The sequence below is a fragment of the Nyctibius grandis genome, chromosome Z, assembly GCF_013368605.1.
Source record: "Nyctibius grandis isolate bNycGra1 chromosome Z, bNycGra1.pri, whole genome shotgun sequence".
NCBI lineage: Eukaryota > Metazoa > Chordata > Aves > Nyctibiiformes > Nyctibiidae > Nyctibius > Nyctibius grandis.
The window spans coordinates 17,818,419-17,837,839 of NC_090695.1; the positions used below are offsets into that span (position 1 = coordinate 17,818,419).

General features: G+C 39.5%; 2 protein-coding genes across 4 annotated transcripts in view; one reads left to right on the forward strand and one right to left on the reverse strand.

The window, feature by feature from the left end:
• MTREX (Mtr4 exosome RNA helicase) overlaps positions 1-13,838 on the forward strand; it is a 49,690-nt gene extending 35,852 nt beyond the window's left edge. For both annotated transcript variants that reach the window (XM_068422107.1, XM_068422108.1), the window contains 9 exons: positions 2,320-2,448; positions 3,597-3,707; positions 4,029-4,217; positions 5,382-5,545; positions 6,940-7,045; positions 8,297-8,353; positions 8,781-8,943; positions 13,112-13,216; positions 13,587-13,838. In XM_068422107.1, the coding sequence (XP_068278208.1) occupies positions 2,320-2,448; positions 3,597-3,707; positions 4,029-4,217; positions 5,382-5,545; positions 6,940-7,045; positions 8,297-8,353; positions 8,781-8,943; positions 13,112-13,216; positions 13,587-13,639 (1,077 nt within the window). In that variant the 3' untranslated portion in view covers positions 13,640-13,838. The remainder of the gene's footprint in view (positions 1-2,319; positions 2,449-3,596; positions 3,708-4,028; positions 4,218-5,381; positions 5,546-6,939; positions 7,046-8,296; positions 8,354-8,780; positions 8,944-13,111; positions 13,217-13,586) is intronic.
• PLPP1 (phospholipid phosphatase 1) overlaps positions 13,708-19,421 on the reverse strand; it is a 71,767-nt gene continuing 66,053 nt past the window's right edge. For both annotated transcript variants that reach the window (XM_068422110.1, XM_068422109.1), the window contains exons 5-6: positions 16,415-16,591; positions 13,708-14,170 (exon numbers count right to left, since the gene is read on the reverse strand). In XM_068422110.1, coding sequence (XP_068278211.1) covers positions 14,045-14,170; positions 16,415-16,591 — 303 coding nt within the window. In that variant the 3' untranslated portion in view covers positions 13,708-14,044. The remainder of the gene's footprint in view (positions 14,171-16,414; positions 16,592-19,421) is intronic.

Below are 19,421 nucleotides of genomic sequence, written 5' to 3' on the forward strand. Positions count from 1 at the left end.
TCCACAAAATTATGAATGCAAGTAGCACTTTATCCTGAATTACAGTAGACAGAAGAATTTATTTCAAGCAGTGGTGCTTGCTATATATTGTAGAGTATAGTAGGCAGCAAAGTAATGTTCTATGGAATTCATTAAAAAACCCAATTATTTTTGAGTAATACATTTTGTTTCCACTAGATTGTGCCAGCAGTGTGCTAGTTTATTGTTGTACTATTCTTAGTCCATGCTCTCATCTGATCCCTAATTCTAGACATAAAATTTTTGTCTGTTAACGGTTATTGCTATTAAAATTCGAGATGCCGCAATTTGGTCTTCCTTATTTAGATGATTATAATCCTTGTATGTTAAACTTAAATTTATGTACTTATCTGTTGATGTTTATTTATAATGTTTACTACGTAAACATCATTTTTAGTGCTGTGTCATGGTCATTGAATTTTCAGTGAGTCTGATGTTATTAATCTGGGAATCTGAGTTTGTTATCTGTGCCATATTTCTCGGTTTGCAGATATGTTCAGCTGTCTTATCTTGTTTTGTTTCTACGCACATGAAGTAATACATGTTTCAGGGCAAATTAAAATCCTTGGAATACACCTAATAATGCAATATTCTGCCAAAAAGGGCAGAATTTTGTCCTTGAAGCATGTGAATTGATGCAACATGAATCAAAGGATCATTCAAACTTGATATGACAGAGGTGTCTGTGACTAACAAATTTTTACAGGGTGTTCTAGTCTCCTTTTGCGTATAAAAACATCGCTGTTCCTGTTCAAGGGTTTAGTGCCTAAAATGTTGTAGGAAACCCCTTGAAGGAAACAGTACACATTCAAAAAGCAGTTCTAGATTAAGTCATATCTGGTCAGCATTGTCTAAAAGCCATTGGTATAGGTAAACTTACAGAGAGTAATGTTAACAGCAAATGTTAATGACATTTGTACTCCTGCTTTACTAATAGGTTTACAATACAGTTACTGATAGAAATATTTTTTCCTCTCATAGTTTTCTAGACACCTCCAATTCTAGTATTTTCTATACCATATATGTGCAGCTATGAGTTTAGTCTCTTCTTCATTCAAGTCAGCATTATGCTTTCTGTGGCTTTGACTGGATACTTACTTGGTATGTGTGGATATTATTTAAAATTATAATTCAGAGAACAGCAGGGGTATGGGTCTTGTATGTTGCTGTGATCGCTTTCTGCAAATGTAGGACAGAATTCAGAGGAACAGTTTCTTTGCCAGCAAGTATCTCCATTTCTTGAAGAACTTACCCGTCTTGTAGAATAGGATAACCCTGTTTTTCTGTTTAGTTTACTATGGCAGTTTCTTATAGTACTTCTGAGACTCTCTTAGAAATGCTAGCTGGCTCCATCCTGCTTTGCATGCAGTGAAAAAAAAATAGTATGTTGTAGATTTGTAATGAAAAATATTGCCCAGTAAAACTGAACTGACCTAACACAGGATTTTGAAAAGACTGTTCTCTCTGTCTCTCTCGTATTTAGAAGCAGAAAAGGTTGCACATAGTATTTTAGAAGATGATGTCTGCCTTCAGTGTTAGGCCTATAACATAGTTCTACTCAAAGTGATAAAAATATTTGCTTATAGTAGGAGTGTATTTGAGCAACCTTAGTGCATATTGATCCAGTCAAATAACTAATGTCATTTTTTTTAAAGCAGTGTATAATAAAGGTTATGGCTTTGTGAACGATGGTCTTTAACAACCATATCTGCATGATTGTGTTCTTTAAATGAATGTCAGATGTTATGTATGCAGTTTGTGGTGTATAAAGATGTGGCCTGCGAGATGCAGCTTCCTGTTCGCTGCAGATACAAGCTGTTAACGTTGAAAGATTTTTCTGTGGTCTTTGTTGTGGGGAAAAACTTGAACTTGCAAACCTGCAAATGAAAGAGATGCCACCAGATTTTGTTTCTTTTTAAAAAAAGGGCAAAGTTCAGTGCTGCTAGCATGATGCAAATATTTTGCATTACAGTTCCAAAAGATGTTGGCTTACTTGGAAAGAGCTACATCCAGAAGAAAAGGCAGAAGCACTTAAAGCTGCAAATAGACTTTAGGCTACACTGGCGAGGGAGGATGGGGAAGGGGTAATTTTTTCAAGCCTGTTTTTCTATGTGAGGGACATTTCAGTCAATACTGATGGACTAGTTTTTAAAATATACTCCATCACTGAGCTCATACTCTGTGAAGAGCAGTAGCTCATTTCATACCTTTAATATTGAATAAAATCATGCTTTTTCCTTCCATTCTTGCTGGTATTTTAAAATAACTGTTATGGACCTGTTTTTTCTGTGCCCTCAACAGCCAAATTCTGGTGAATTGGACCCATTATATGTAGTTGAAGTGCTACTGCACTGCAGCAAAGAGAGTTTGAAAAATTCTGCTACTGAGGCTGCAAAGCCAGCCAGACCTGATGAGAAAGGAGAGATGCAGGTTTGTTACACGTGTTTATTCTCAATAGTTTCTTATAAATGTTCTCAAACATTCTATTTCCAAAGCATTTGCGAACTGTGGTAAAAGAGGGATTGATGCATTAAGGAAGAGAAAGGAGCTGTATGCCTAACTCTGCTTTCTTGAACACTTGCTGATTTCATGGAAGAGGAAACGTTCAAGCGTGTACAAAATACTTGTGTGAATTTGAAACTTAGCTACTGTTGTGTTGTATATTTCAAATCAGGAGATGAAAGACAATAGCAGTAATGTAAACAAAGTTACGAAAATTATTTACGTATGTGATAAAATCTGCAGATAAACAAATGTCTATAAGCTGTTCTTTTCTTGGATACTTGTGCAGGATTTTGTGGGTAATGTACATTTGTTCTACTAGATTTGAGAATTTAGTTAGAATTTTTAGAATCCTTGAATAATAAAATTTAGCAATGCTGTTTGGTATTTGTACTTTTCTTAGCACTATCTTCTGTCTCTGGGAACAATTCTTTTTTTATCTTTCTCTTTTTCAGACCCCTTCAGCTTTCAAGGCTATCTCATTCTAAAATTAAAATAGAAATTTTTAGTGAAAGCATTTGCATTATTTAAAATTCAATCCAATTTGAAACTCTATGTCAAGACAAACAATTACAATTTTCAGATCAGAGACGGTTGTTTAATTTGTCTGCATGTTTTTTTCCCAAAGTCCATTTAAAGCTTGAGATACAGCGTTGATTCTTCATGGTGTCTTCATGGTTTTTAATACTTACGAATATGTATTTGCTGATTTGATGTTCTCTATTATTAGCATTCCTAGTTAAGTACATGACAACAATTTGTCTGGTTTGGATTATAAGAGGTATTCCAGTAGATAAAGAGGCAACATAAAAGAAAAACTGGAAAATTTTTTTTACATTTGTAGCCTTTCTCCAGATTTAACTGAATACGGAATTCTACCATTTCGACAAACTTACTTTTCTTCTTTATTAATACTTTATCTCATTACCCGCATTTTCCTGCTTCCTGATATTCTTTTACCCACTGCTGTGTCCTTGTATACTCAGTTTTCCTTTCCTTTGTACAGTTTTGGTATGGAATAGTGATAATAAATATATTTTTTACTGAGTTACCAGTTACTGCACTCTCTTTGATAGGTTGTTCCTGTTTTGGTACATCTTCTCTCAGCTATCAGCAGTGTCCGACTTTACATACCAAAAGACCTGAGGCCTATTGACAACAGGCAAAGTGTGTTAAAATCTATACAAGTAAGTTCCGCTAGGCCGTGTAAGCTCTCTGTTCTGATTAGTCAGGTACTCTTGAACCCAAGACAACTTTTTCTAAAGAAATTTGTTTAAAGCTTGTGTCACATCTTCAGCCTTATTCGTAAACGGGGCTGGAAGCCACGACGCATGTCAATTGTTTCTTCATGTCAACAGTCCTGATTTTGAAAACTGATGAAACATCACATAACAAACTTATACTACTGCCTTCTGTGACCCTATAGTCATGCCAGCTGATTTGTAAAAGTGTAGTTTGTTTTACTGTTACTTATCGTAAAAAAAAAAAAAAAATTTCTTTCCTTTTAGGAAGTACAGAAGCGATTTCCCGATGGAGTACCATTATTAGACCCTATTGATGACATGGGCATAAAAGATCAAGGACTGAAAAAAGTAATCCAAAAGGTAGAGGCATTTGAGCATAGGATGTATTCACATCCTCTTCACAATGATCCCAGCCTGGAAACTGTGTACAAACTTTGTGAAAAAAAAGCACAGGTAAAAAGACAAAACAGAACACTATGTCTATATTTAGCTGAAGAGAGAGACAGTAATGGTTCCCTTCTTACTTGCTTTTCTTTTTATTTGCAAAGCCCAGATAATACTTTTTAAATTAATAAGCCCAAATAATCCTTTTTAAATACAGTAAAATTATTGAATCTCACTATAAACTGGTTGAGTCAGTGGTATGCCCTTGATTGATACAGATGGGAAGTACATCTGAAAAGAAGACTTCAGAAAAAGTCATCGAGGATTAGAAGGTTACAGAGGTGCCACTAGAGTCTTTTTCACTGAATAGGCATAACACAATACAGTGTTGGTAAAGTCTTCACAGATAATTAAAGCTGTTAATTTTCAATAGGCTTGTGCAGAGGTAAGTTGAATTGATGTGACTTACTAGCTTGGGGAGTGTACTATACAAATCACTGAGCTGACTACTAGCCTGGGAGCAGTACACTTGCTTACTTTCAGTAGAGTCGTACCCTGCTGGACTGAAACTGGTTGCACACAAAACCAGCTCTCGTGTTTCTACGCTGCTCCAGGAAACAGGTTCTTCAGGAGTCACTTCACAAAAGTGAGGTAGTTTTGGTATGGTCAGCACACAGTTGCATGTGGTAAGACCTGATTGACCAAGCAGACTTCTGTGAGGGTGTCTGTACTGTACAACCCACTGTCGGGATGGTGACAGTGACTGTGATAAACTATAAGACACTGGAGAAGCTGCAGGAGCAGGAAATAATGCCTTTGGGTTACATTTGATTGAATAGTTGGTTAGCTGAGACTTAGTACACATTTCAGAAGATGAATGCTCATTTCTCAACCAAAGATTTCTTCTGTGGTTTTTTTGGTCTGGGTTAGTTGTTTTTTTTTCCCCACTCTGGGTAAATAGCTTAACTTCCCAAACTTGCCAGAATTTCCTATGGTAAATTGGAGTTTTTTGGTTTTATGGGGTTTGTTTGCTGGGGTTTTTTTGTTTTTGTTTTGTTTGTTTTTTATTATTTGTTTTAAACCTTCCTCTTACTAGTGTTAGATGAGTCAGTGTCAACTAGTATGGCCGTATACTGTTGTTCTGAGGCCTTTATGTAAATTAAACAATGTCTTTTAAAACAGTTGTATCTGTTAAACTAGCAACATGTAATTTCTCTCCTTCTGACCCCCCAGATTGCTGTGGATATTAAAGCAGCAAAGCGAGAACTGAAAAAAGCCAGAACTGTCTTACAAATGGATGAACTCAAATGCCGCAAGCGTGTTTTGAGAAGACTGGGGTTTGCCACATCTTCAGATGTTATTGAGATGAAAGGACGGGTCGCTTGTGAAATCAGCAGGTAATTGTTTTTTCTGCAAAGTGCTTATTGTCATAAATACACACTTTACTGTCCTCTCTGAAACTAGTACATTATGTTTATATTATAAAGTTCTGCGACCATTAGAAGAAAAATTCTTCAGAGACTATGTGATCTGTGTCATAAAGGGAATATACTGATAGAAGCAGTAAAGATAGCAACTTATGGACAAAATACAGTAGATTTTAAAACATGGACATGAAAATGCCAAAACAATGGCTATTTTCTTACACAGCTTAGGCAATAGCATGTGTTTTCATTTAATATTGTACATTACATGAGAGGATGGTCTCAGCTTCTATGGTTCCACTTCCCAGGACTCTTAGTACAGTACAGAGTCACTCACAAACAAGGGTGTAATGGTGATTGCCAGCAATTACCAAGTCGCTGACAAGTTTGGAATACAACTTAATTGCTCCCACAGGGCTGTTGGAACAAATCTATGGATGTGATGCATTTTACTGTAATACATTTAGCAGGTACAGATATATTGAAACATATTGTAAAGATTCCACAGGCACTCTTCAATCAGACTTTAGTACTTCAGAGTGCAACTCAGATTTAAGTAGAACTGTGTACTTTTAAAAGTCACAGGGATTGCTGTACTCCTTGCCTTACAGAGAGTTTGAAAGATGCTACCTATATTGTTCGATATCTAATAACTTTTTTTCCCCTGCAAAATTTGATAGCAAATGAGGAAGCTGAATGAGAATTTTATCAATTTCCTGACTTCCAGGAACTGTTTGCTGATGAGTTACTTTTCTTTGTAAAAAAAAATCTACTTTTCCCCCCCATTCTATGCATTTGTCTGATAAACTCCAAAAATAAAGGTGTAGTCTTATCAACAATTTGATGTTTTATCCAAATAGTTTGGATTTTGTTCACATCATGCATGTTCTTTTAGAATTCATGATTAAGTCTTTATTCTACAAGTAAATTGAAGCAAGTTTGTTCCTCTTTTCAGCATCTTGGAAATATCCAGTTGAATCTTTTTGGATCAGCAGCAATACCAATTTTAGTCCCTTTCATAAGTTGCCTAACTCTCTGGTTCTTTTCAATCTCTTGTTGTCCTGTCTGATAAAAACTGACTAAAGCAACTGTTAATAATAACTTTTATGAACTATCACGAGAGATTCTTTGTAAGATCAGTAAGAGCTTCTAGTTTCTTCAAAATACTGTCTCACTCTCTTATTAATTAGCATCCCTCTTGAAAAGCTAATGTATTAGTATTTGGTGTTCCTGTAAGAAAAATTAGGAAGCTGTTGTTTCTTATCTATATCCAGTTGGTTCACAAATCAGATAAATAGTACTTCATTTAAAAATTACATTTTAGTAAGTCTTTTCCCTAAGCGTCCTTCTCTTTTGCTTTATTTTAGTGCTGATGAACTACTCCTGACAGAAATGATGTTCAATGGTATCTTCAATGACTTATCTGCAGAACAGGCAACTGCACTTCTAAGCTGTTTTGTATTTCAAGAGAATGTGAGTTACTTCTTCAGTCCATGAATTCTAGATGTTCCTATCTACCAACAGTATTGTTTATAATTCAGTTCCAGAAATTGGTCATAACAGCAGCAGCCATTGCACATTTTTTAACCTTTCCTAAGGTGTTTGACATGAACTCCCATTGAACTTAGCAAAAGCATTGCGGCTTCAGTGCTAAAATGTCTTTCCTCATGAGTGACATGCTAAAGTTTGTGTAAAATTGTAGTCCTTGTAATGAACCTACAACTGTTTGCTCCTCATGCAGTGAAGCAATATTAATAGATTCTCAGCATATGTGCTTGTATTCATGGATGTGTACACACACATATCGTTATAATTTAAAATGTAGAATGATTGTTTCAAAATAGAAGCTTAACAATATATGCTTCTATGCTGTGGAGTGGGGGTATCTTTAATTCTGAGACATGCCTGTGTTATGTTATTTGGACAGTACCCTTGACCTATTGATGGAAATGGCAGTACCACATGGAATTGATACCAAAAGAGCTGTTAAAAACAGACCACATGTTATTAAAAGCAGAACCATGGGCATTTAATATCAGATGGTTTTGTTTTCCCACCTGCAAGCTGTACAGAAGTTTAGCAATATCAGGAAAATACAGTAAAAGTAAACTTCCATATGAAATATTACTGCAGATAGCCAGCAAGATGTGTCACTCAGTTTGATTCTAAATGTGGAAAGCACATTAGCAGCAGATGGTAATCATTTTTGTTAGTAGAGGGATGCCAAGGTAAGCCACAGTTAGAATACTGTAGTTCACTCAACAATAGTACTTGAGTCTAAATAGGTAGGACATAGAAATGTTGCTGTATTTGAATAGCCATATTTTCATATATAACCACTGATGTTTAATTTATTAAAAGCATTTGCTTTTTATATTCTTAAAGAAAAGCTTCTAACCGTTAAAGTAGTAAATGATCAGCATTTTGGCAGTTCAAAACTATGGAACAGCTAAACAGAGGGAATTTTGGAAGTATTCAGAAAGCAGGTGGGGGTTTTTTTCATACTGTTGGCATACTGTACAGAAAGATTTCGTTTTCTGATTTAGTTTGAGGAACAAGTACTTGGGGAGCTCAGTAAATTTTGGTGTTTGATAACAGCCTTGAGAAGTCATTGGAATAATTTAGGATGGCACTAGCACACATTGAACTTCTATTTCTGCATTTAATTTGTTGTAGAGCAAATGAATGGGAGTGCATGGAATTATTTAATGTCTTCTTTTTCAGTCCAGTGAAATGCCAAAATTGACAGAGCAGTTGGCAGGACCACTTCGGCAAATGCAGGTAATATGTTTGTTAGAAATCTGTCTGAGCTCAGGGTTTATGTTAACATGAGTAAAGTGTATGAGTAAAGCATAATAAATGCATGGTGAAAATTTGATTTTGGATCATCAGTGAATTTGGCTGGCACTGCATATGGTTTTGCAGTGTGTAATAATAGGTTATCTTGTTCGTAATAAATCTTTATGCTAATTTAGGACATGCCTTCCAAAACTTTTATAAGCTTGCTTACTTCACTGTTCTTAACAACTACACAAGTTGTTACTGCAGGCAGACTTAATGTAAACAGTGGCTTACTTTCTGATTCTGAACAATTTCCCACTAAAAAGGAAACCTCATCCTGTATGCAGTACCTAATAATATGCAAGCCTTTCTACTGCACTTAAATCTATTTAAGCATATTCTAAACTGAAAATATTTTATTTTAAAGGAGTGTGCAAAAAGAATCGCCAAGGTGTCAGCAGAAGCAAAACTGGAAATTGATGAAGAAAATTACTTAAATTCTTTCAGACCCAACCTAATGGATGTTGTGTATACATGGGCAAATGGAGCTAACTTTGCTCACATCTGCAAAATGACTGATGTCTTTGAAGGTATGTTAATTAGTTCTTCTTTAGGAGGTGTGAGATGGTAATTCCATAATATGGAATGGTAATTCTGAATAACCTTATAATAGATCACAAAATTTATTAACTCAGATGCATTCAAGTATCTGCACAGCTGAAACTAAGTGGGGAAAAAATTTGTTTAGGATATATGTTAGTTGATAGTTACACTATATAAGTTGATAATTTAGGATCTATAGAAGACTTTGTAAAAGGGGTATCTCTACAGTTTAAAAAATTTCTATAAAACTCAGAAATCCTAAGTGTTGCAACAAAAGGTAACACTTTTGCTAGTTAAAGGGAAAAATATCATGTTCCAAATGCTTGCCATTAAGTAGTACAGGTCTTGTGCTCATCCTTATTACAGTGACATGTTTTATTTTCTTGGTAAATTGAAGGTTTATCCTGCTGTCTTAATGATGACAGAAGTGAGAGGTGGTAATCAAGTTTCTGTTTTGGATGGTTCATCACAGCAGTGCAATGCAGAGATTTGAAAAGCCTAGATGTAACCTGTCACCTGGGTGAATTTGATTCCTAAAACTGGAGTACTAGAAGCTGCCCCTTGAGGAAGGATACTTAGTTTTCATTATTTTAAAAGTAAGATGACTTAAAGCCCAGATACTTTGTAAAAAGACAAACCATCCACCTGAAGGTCCAACCAGATGAAAAACCTGTTTTCATCTTTTACCAGCTATGTTGAAAGTTGTGAAGAACAGTAGGGTGGGTGCACAAGTCTTACAGGTCTGTATGTAATGACTGATATTTGAAAATCCTTTTTGAAGTTGTTATGGTCACCATTGTCTTGCCTCTCAAATGCTGTTTTCTTGTTTGTACGTACACAGTTGCAAATGGGGGCCCTTAAAACAAAGGAATTCCTGCACTTCTGTAATCCAGTGCGTAGACCCAGGAACTTTCTAAAGCAGATTGCCTGTGAGCAACAGGACTCCTGTCAGTCTTTGATTCTGCATTCAGCAGATTCCTGCTATAGCAATGAATGTCTGAGCCTTACATCTGCTGCAGAGGCACCCTGAGTGAGGGGAACACAAAAGGAGAAGCAGTAGCTGGCTTATGTTTTTACGTTGGCACTTGACTGTTCAGAATACACAGTAACATTTTCCATTTAATGTATTTGGGCTGAGGCTAGTCGGTCAGCTTTGTCCTAGTCAACAGTGCTAGCTCCCTCAAAATCAGATTTTATGGGCCTGTTTTAACAAGTTCAGTTCTTGCATCAGGGGCTGATGCATGATTCTTCCCTTAACTTTTAATAGGCAGGTTTTCTGTGCATTGTCCAAAAGGAAGGAAAGCACTTCAGATGTCTGCTGTCACTTACGCTTACCTTAAATGCAGTGTGGTGTTGCTAAATCCCAGGGCAGTTTGCCCTGGTTAGCCACGTTGCTGTAGTGATTTCAAAGAAATTAAAAACCAGAATAAAAAAAAAATAGCCACCACCAAACAACAAATCACAAACCAAAAACCACAGCATCCTTATTTTGATCTTAAGTACAAATTTTCATTTTAGGTATTAGCGCTTCCTGTCTTAATTTCGGTAAGAGGTTGTTTCCATGAAGTACATCGTGATGGCTTATTAAAGCTCTAAAAGGAGGTGTATTTTCCTCTTTGCCTTTTGGGCAATGTGGAATTAGCAATAATATGTTGCTGCTATTACAAGGAGTCCCAGCTTCACTGTTGTGCCTCAATTTATTAAAAGTGCTTTCTGAAAGACCGTGCTCTTCATGAGTGAGAGACTAATGTTCAGTTTTGTGCTGCCATCCCGGCTAACAAGCACTAGCAGAACTTTTCTAGACAGAAACCTTGAGTCCATAGCATGCTTCCACTCTCACAAGGATAAAGATAGATGGTGTTCTGCTGTTCTGTTAGTATTGATGGTCGAGCGTCTGAAACCCCTTTTGGGTGCAGTTATGAGTAGTCTGAAAGTTCGAGGTTGTGGTAAGTAAATGACTGCCTTTTCAGGTTGCAGCATAAGCCCACGTGCTCCAAGAGCAAGCGTGCTTGCCACAGAGTGAAGCAGTGTTGATTGGCTAATGAAAATGAGTTGTCATTAAGCTGAAATATATGTTGGGAAGAAGTAGAAATTAGAGAAGCTTTTTAAAGCTGTAGGGAAGAATGGTAAACTGAGCTAAGTATCCTCTTAATCAATTGCAGATCGACTGTTTTGTGCTGTGAAAGTAAGTATAGATAATAGTCATTTATTCAAAAAATGCAATTTTTTTTCATGCACAAAAAAAGTACATCTGCAGCAATCCCAGCTACATTGCCTGTAAATGAGTACTCCCTATAATGGTTGTCAGGGTTGGCCTAGTAAATGGAGACGAGCAGGATCTTGAGGGCCGAGCCAGGGCCTGTCACAACGCAGCATCGCCATGCTCAGGGGAGCTGCCTGCGGTTTACTTTCTCTGGCTTCGAGCTTTGTGTCCAACAGATGACGTATGGGTTTTTTTACCTCCTGTCCTTGCCATAGGTTTTACAGACTCCTGCCCTCACGCAAACTATTCTTAATGTAGAAACTGACATGGCCTACTGCTACCGTATGAATGTTTTGAGAAGTGTTCTTTATTTTTCTTAAAATTTCACTTTCCCAACAGCGTTGTAGAATGTTCCTTCTATGTGGACAGTTTTTCTCCAGATATCATGCCTTGTCTAGAACTACTATTTCATTAAACCATAGAAAGGTCATCTACTCCAGCCCCCCCTGAAGTGAGCAGGGACATCTTCAACTAAATCAGGTTGCTCAGAGCCCTGTCCAGCCTGACCTTGAATGTTTCCAGGGATGAGGCATCAACCACGTCCTTGGGCAACCTGTTCCTGTGTTTCACCACACTCATCATAAAAAATGTCTTCCTTATATCTAGTTTAAATCTTCCCTCTTTTAGTTTAAAAACATTACCCCGTGTCCTATTGCAACAGGCCTTTGTAAGAAGTCCGTCTCCAGCTTTCCTGTAGGCCCCCTTCAGGTACTGGAAGGCTGCTGTAAGGTCTCCCTGGAGCCTTCTCTTCTCCAGGCTGAACAGCCCCAACTCTCTCAGCCTGTCTTCATAGCAGAGGTGCTCCAGCCCCCTGATCATTTTTGTGGCCCTCCTCTAGACCTGCTCCAACAGCTCCATGTCTTTCCTGTGCTGAGGACTCCAGAGCGGGATGCAGTACCACAGGTGGGGTTCTCATGAGAACAGAGTAGAGGGGCAGAATCACCTCGCTCGACCTGCTCATTGTGCTTCTTTTGATGCAGCCCAGGATACAGTTGGCTTTCTGGGCTGCAAGCGCACATTGCCGGCTCATGTTGAGCTTTTCATCCACCAGTACCGCCAAGTCCTTCTCCTCAGGGCTGCTCTCAATCCCTTCATCCCATATTTACTATATGATAGTTACTTTGCATACAATAATTTTGACTGCAGGTGTGAGATGATGCTGGAGGAAATGACCAAACAGCACACTGTTTGCATGCTGCTAGAAGAGCGTAAGTGTTAGGGTTGTTTTGTGAAACTTGTTGCAGTGACTTGGGCCGAGCTGAGAAGTAAGTCAAAAGAGGAGATGGATGTGTAACAAACTACAGTAGGTATTAGGTTGCAGTGTAGGAGCTATGTCAAGACTGAGCTTGTACGCTTTACTATATGCATTGCTTACAGTCCGTACACTCTTGAGTGGCACAGGAGTATTAAGGTAGATCCTTTACTGTCTCACTGGCTCTGCCAACTAAAGAACTAAGGGCTATAAAAAAATAAAAGCACCGCCAACCCCAAACCTTGTTCTTGAAGCAGCAAACTTGTGAATCCCCCACACCTGTATGGTTTGAGGGAAGTCTTAAGAAGTACTTGAGAGAAAAATCCACTAGGAATTACTAAACATCCTAGAAAGTCCTCTCAGTATATATTAGGTAGAGGCTGTGAAGATAGTAGAAGAAAACAGGAACAGGACAAGCATTTGTAGATAGCTTCAAGGACGTGCCTGATGGAGAAATTTACTGTTAAAACAGAAACCAGGCTCAAGACACATGGCTGTTCTTACCATTGGCTTCTAGACAAATGGAACAGGGTTGGAGAAGGAACTATTGCTTTGGTCCAGGGTGGGCTCAAGCAACTGAATTATTCCATGACATGACATGGCAGGGGATACAAAGTTTTCCCTCACTCTTTTTATACAGGTAGCATAATTCGTTGCATGAGAAGGCTAGAAGAATTGCTTCGGCAGATGTGCCAGGCTGCAAAAGCCATTGGAAACACAGAGTTGGAAAATAAGTTTGCAGAGGGTATGTATTTCACTTCCATACTATAAGAAGTAATTCTAGAAAGCATATGAAGGAAAGGGGGCAGGTAGGGCAGGGTGTGGGTGAATGATTTGGTAATATCAGCTTCTGGTATTGACTTCATAGTAAGCAGCATCGTTGCTCTCTTTCCAGATAACGTCTGTGTTGTAAAGTTTGACTTAAAGAGGTAGTGTTTTGATGCATACTGACAGTTTAACCAAGTTTGTGACTGAAAATGGATGTATAATGACTGCCATTTAAGCCTTGTAACGCATTCTCTAGTACAAAGTATTACATGCCTGTAACTGTACTTAAAATAGTGATTATGTCAAGTATGACTGCTCGATATTAATACGTTTTTTCTTTTTAATAGGGATTACAAAAATCAAGAGAGATATTGTGTTTGCTGCAAGCCTTTACCTGTAACAGAAGGTACCTGCTAAAACCAGTACTAGATTCACGTTATGGAACAATTTATCGGCTTCACACGCTACTTGCATTTTAAAGTCATTATTTCGTTTAATGGTGTGTATTTAAACCACAGTTGTTTCAAGAAGCCATGTACAAACAGCAGTGTATGTAATATAACTGTTACTGTGTTTTCAATAAAAATTTACAATTTGAATAGCTTTTTTCTTTTAAGCAAGAGCTTGAACCAACAGAAATTTAAAGTTTAGATATACAACAACTGTGGAAGATGTTACTATATACAAGTAAAGTGAGCATCCAAGAGCAGCAGCAGTCCCTTAAAGGCATTTACTTATATTACATAGTTAGACTTGTGAAATTGTTTTCCTTTCAGCTAGCAAGACAGGTGAGGTGGGTCATTCTTCATGGTTGATGATTGCTGCCAAAGTGATTTCCATTTGTTGGAGTCTCATGGAGGGTTGTATGGGAATCTTCTTTGGGTTGAAATGTACATCCTCTCACTTTGAAGAAGTCAGACACGTACACAACCTAAGTGAACAAATTATCGTTACGTTCCTGCACTTGTAAGTCTTTGAAACAATGGGTAAATGCTTTTGCAGAAGGTAAATTCCACAATCAAAACTAATAAAAAGTTTAAACAGATTAAAACATTAGAAAATTGTTAGGAAGTCTCACATAAAATTCTGGCATTTGTTCTCTCAAAAGCTTTTTCTTCAGCTGTCACCCCCCCACACCCCTTGCCCCATCACTGACCACTTAGCCACTGCTGATTTAAGCCAAATTCAAGGCTTGTGTATGAACTGCTCTAACTGCCTTATCAGGAACTGCTTCATTACAGTAGTCATACTTTGAACAACTCTAAATGAAAGAGCAAGATAAGCTTGCTGAGGGCCACATCACATGTATGGTTAAATTTATTCTGTAATTTATTTAGAACTTGTGCTTTAGCTGAGGAAGAGGATTCGATAGTAACTATTGTTCTCCTGAGCGTCACTCGTGTTCTTTAAAAGCTGGTTAAACCAAGCTTGGATTCCTCTCCTTGGCAAGGTTCACAGCAGCTCCCTCCCCAACACATGTGTCTCACCCACAGCTCTAGCAGCTGTAAGGCCAACTCTACCTACATTAGACTTCCGTGCCTTCCTTTGAACACACCACCCCACTTCTTTCACAGCTACTGACTATGAGACAGGTACCTTGATACAATTCTGCAGCTTGCTCTCTTCGCACTGCCCACTTCACCAAGTCATACTAATAGATGTGCTGAGTACAGTGCTGCACAAAGTGCAATAAATGAGAAGCCTTCTCTCATGAGCCCTTCCCTTCCTACATCACCTCTTCCCCTCCCACTGCAAACCTGAGAACTGCAGAACACAGTTTAGGACAGCAGAAGAGACAGTCTTCCACACTGAGGGCCAGCTGATGCCTCAGCGTGCTGCTTCAGCTGCACTCCAGATAGTTTCAGCTTCCACTTAATGCTAAATTACTCAACTCAATTTAGTGCTCCCTGTGCAGTTGCTACCCCAACATGCTCTTAACTGAGCTGTCTGTTTCTGGAGGTGAACACTTCAGTGCTTTCAGATGAGGGTTTTGTTTGGGGTTATTTTTAAAAATAATTTCCTCACCTTTCAACTGTGTTCACTGTAATGCCACCTTCTACTCCTTCTTGTGTTGCCAAGCATCTCTAAGATATCCTCTCAATCATCCAACAGCATTCACTAAACTTGTCTTCCTAATAAAAGCATGGAGCTCTTCAATCCTTGACTTTCTCATTCCCTACACTCCTTTTCTTAGAAAATGAGGTTGTACAAAATGAGGGGTAGGATTATGTTTTAGTCAACATGCAGCCATTTAATAACAGCTAATGCAGGTACCGGATTAGGTGATTGATTGCAACAAGTAAACAGAGCTTTGTCTTGCAGTGAACCATACCCTTCTCACCTTCAGCTGAGAAAGCTTTTATGTTGGAGGTGGTTCTTCCAGGTGAGCCTCAGTTCTCAGTAACTGAATTCTTCAGTATGACCTCAGTTAGCTGTCTCTGAACAGAAGTCTCTCTGATCTGTCCCCTCCCATGGATGCATCAACCATGGCCCTCTGATGACAGCCAGCACAACTGCTGGCCACTAAGTCAGCCAAGCCTGCAGCTCCAAGTTTAGCCGATTCTCTCTTCCTCGGGATAGCCTTTCACGAATCAGTACAGCTAAGCTTCACATGCTAGTTGGTGCGAACACCCTTACAGCACTCAAAATGCACACAGAAATCATGAAGGGTTTTAGTTTCCCATCAGACTGAAAAAACAGGCTGTATAAGCGGGCAAAGGCAGGCACTTCCGTGCTGTCCTTATCCTTAGAGGCTTTTTTTTTTTTTTTTTCCCCTTCTTACCTCGTATACAGTTCTCCTCTTCTATTGTACTTGAGATTCAGGATTTGGCCAGAAGCAATAGGTATGGTTATACAGAGGCCCACATGGTTTTGCAGTTGACTGTTTCCATCTTGGTTATTTGCAAAGCTCTTGGGCAGGGACAATTTCTGTCGTCTAACAGCTAAAACAGCCACTTATCTCTTCATTGGCCCAGAGTCTGCCTCACTCCCCCAAGTCCTATTGCTACACCCCGTTCAAGGAGTTGTCTTCCCTCTCCATCAGTTTTCAAAGCATGAGGAAGGCAGGTCTACTTTCCTCTGAACACAGCCTGCAATTCTAAGGTGCTGTTTATAAAAGCAGCATTTACACACGCACACCCCCCCACACCCCTTCCTCCCCTCAGGAATTACTTACAATGAGTACAGCTACCACAGCTCCCTGAATGAGTCCTGTTAAAACATCACTCCAGTGATGCTTGTAATCAGAAACACGTGAGAGACCCACATAGATAGATGAAGCAATAAGACCAAATTGTAGCGTAGGACGTACAAGTCTTGCCCAGTCTCCTTTCATTCTGGCCTGAAGGTAAAGCTAAAAGGAAAAGAAAAATCATTATAAAATGCAGTAAATACAGAAGTAGTAACCACGTAAAATGTGTTGGGTCTGTTCAAAGAGTTGAAACTTGTGTGCAGAGACATGATAACGTCCACAAATGTTCCATGTGCTATACTGTCACAAGCGTGCTCAGGCAGAGTCTGACAGTGTTGGTCTTTGTGTTTTACATAAAACTACGTAACACCATAGATACGCGCTGTATTTGTACCAATGTGACAAATGACTATTTTCAAGATAAAGGTACTGGTAATTATCAGAGCCACTTAAGGCTTAGAAAGAATCCAGTAGAAATCAAACCAGTATTTTACTCCTGCATTACCTACAGGTAAGTCTTTTAAAAAAAAAAAAAAAAATTAGTAAAGTTTACATATACATAGAGCTGACAAGGTTTTAACTTTATTCTCAGTTCCAGTCACCTCTAGTATTACCAACTTTTAGCATAATATTCCAGTTGTAGTTAAGCATCAGAACTAACTTGATATAATGACTGATAACATCTAGGATCACATTCCTCAGTTGTCACTGGTGTATTTCACTGAGCTCCATCTGTTCCTAGTCTCTTTTAGCTGCCTATTTAACCATGTTACCACTCTGGTAAGCAAGTAGATGTGCACTTCCCATGCTTTTCCTCTCCCCATAGCTCTATTTATGTTGTGTATATCTATGCTTTTGATGTGTTATCTCAAATGCACAGTAACTCTAATTTCCCATCTAATCTAAGAAAGGCCACAAGGGAGATCTGGGAAACTACAGGCCTGTCAGTCTGACCTCAGTGCCGAGGAAGCTTATGGAGAAGATCATCTTGAGTGCCATCACATGGCACGTACAGGACAACCAGGCAATCAGGCCCAGTCAGCATGGGTTTATGAAATGCAGGTCCTGCTTGACTAACCTGATCTCCTATGACAAGGCGACCCACTTAGTGGATGAGGGAAAGGCTGTGGATGTTGTCTATCTATCTGGATTTTAGTAAAGTCTTTGACACAGTCTCCCACAGCATTCTCCTGGAGAAACTGGCTGCTCATGGCTTGGATGAGCATACTCTTTGCTGTGTAAAGAACTAGGGGGATGGCTGGGCCCAAAGAGTTGTGGTGAATGGCGTTAAATCCAGTTGGTGGCCGGTCATAAGTGGTGTTCCCCGGGCTTAGTGTTGGGGCCAGTTCTGTTCAATATCTGTATCGATGATGTGGACAAGGAGATTGAGTGCACCCTCAGTAAGTTGGCAGACAACACCAAGCTGGCCGGGAGTGTTGATCTGCTGGAGAGTAGAAAGGCTCTGCAGAGGGGTCTGGACAGGCTGGATCAATGGGCCGAGGCCAATTGCATGAGGTTGAACAAGGCCAGGTGTGTCCTGCACTTGGGGTCACAACAACGCCATGCAATGCTACAGGCTTGGGCAAGAGTGGCTGGAAAGCTGCCTGGTGGAAAAGGATCTGGGGGTGTTGGTCAACAGGTGGCTGAATATGAGCCAGCAGTGTGCCCAGGTGGCCAAGAAGGCCAGCATCATCCTGGCTTGTATCAGAAATAGTGTGGCCAGCAGGACAAGGGAAGTGATCATCCCCCTGTACTCAGCACTGGTGAGGCTGCATCTCGAATCTTGTGTTCAGTTTTGGGTCCCTCACTACAAGAAGGACATTGAGGTGCTGGAGTGAGTCCAGAGAAGGGCAGGGAAGCTGGTGAAGGGTCTGGAGCACAAGTCTTATGAGGAGTGGCTGAGGGAACTGGGGTTGTTTAGCCTAGAGAACAGGAAGCTGAGGGGAGACCTTATCGCTCTCTGCAACTACCTGAAAGGAGGTTGTAGTGAGGTGGGTGTTGGTCTGTTCTCCTGAGTAACAAGCGATAGGACGAGAGGAAATGGCCTCAAGTTGTACCAGGGGAGGTTTAGATTGGATATTAGGAAAAACTTCTTCACCGAAAGGGTTGTCAAGCATTGGAACAGGCTGCCCAGGGAAGTGATGGAGTCACCATCCCTGGAGGTATTTAAAAGACATGTAAACGTGGTGCTTAGGGACATGGTTGGAACTAGATGATCTTCAAGGTCCCTTCCAACCAAAACCATTCTATGATTCTATGGTTTAGGGGTGGACTTGGCAGTGCTAGGTTAATGGTTGGACTTGATGATCTTAAAGGTCTTTTCCAACCAAACTGGTTCTATGATTCTAAGACTCTACTTTTGGCACTGTCCTGGTTTGGCCTAAAACAGACTAATTTTCCTTTCAGTAATTTTTACTTTCAGCTAAGTCTCTTCTAAGTAATTGCATTTTCTGAAACCAACTGCATGTTTTGCAGACAGTGTCTGCTTCCAGGACTGATAATGCTCCAAGTTTGTAGTTATCGCTGAGGCAGCGGTAGGGATGTTGTGCAGAAAGGCTCTTGCTGTACTTAGTCTTAGAGAAACCAAGGTCACTGCTAAATTCCTCACTGCTTACGAGTGAAGAGCCAAAGGGGGGTCGCACCTGCAGGGAGGAGCGGGCAGGGCAGGTGACCCAAAATTGACCAACAAAGGTATTCCATCCCATACACGAGGGTCTCGCTCTCTTTCTGCTATGGCCGGTGTCCGAAGAGGACTCTGTCTGTTTTCCTGCTGCCCCCGATCCCGATCCGTGCATCCCTGAATCCAGCTCTCGACTGTTGCTGGGCCCAGCCTGGGCCTTCCCAGAGCCTGCCCTGCAGTGCCGGTGGTGACGTGGCCGACATTGGTGGAGCTTGATCTTGGTTTTGTATATATTTGTATGTATTTGATTATTCCTATTATTATTATTATACTCTTTTTCATTATTATAGTTTATTAAAACTGTTTTAACTT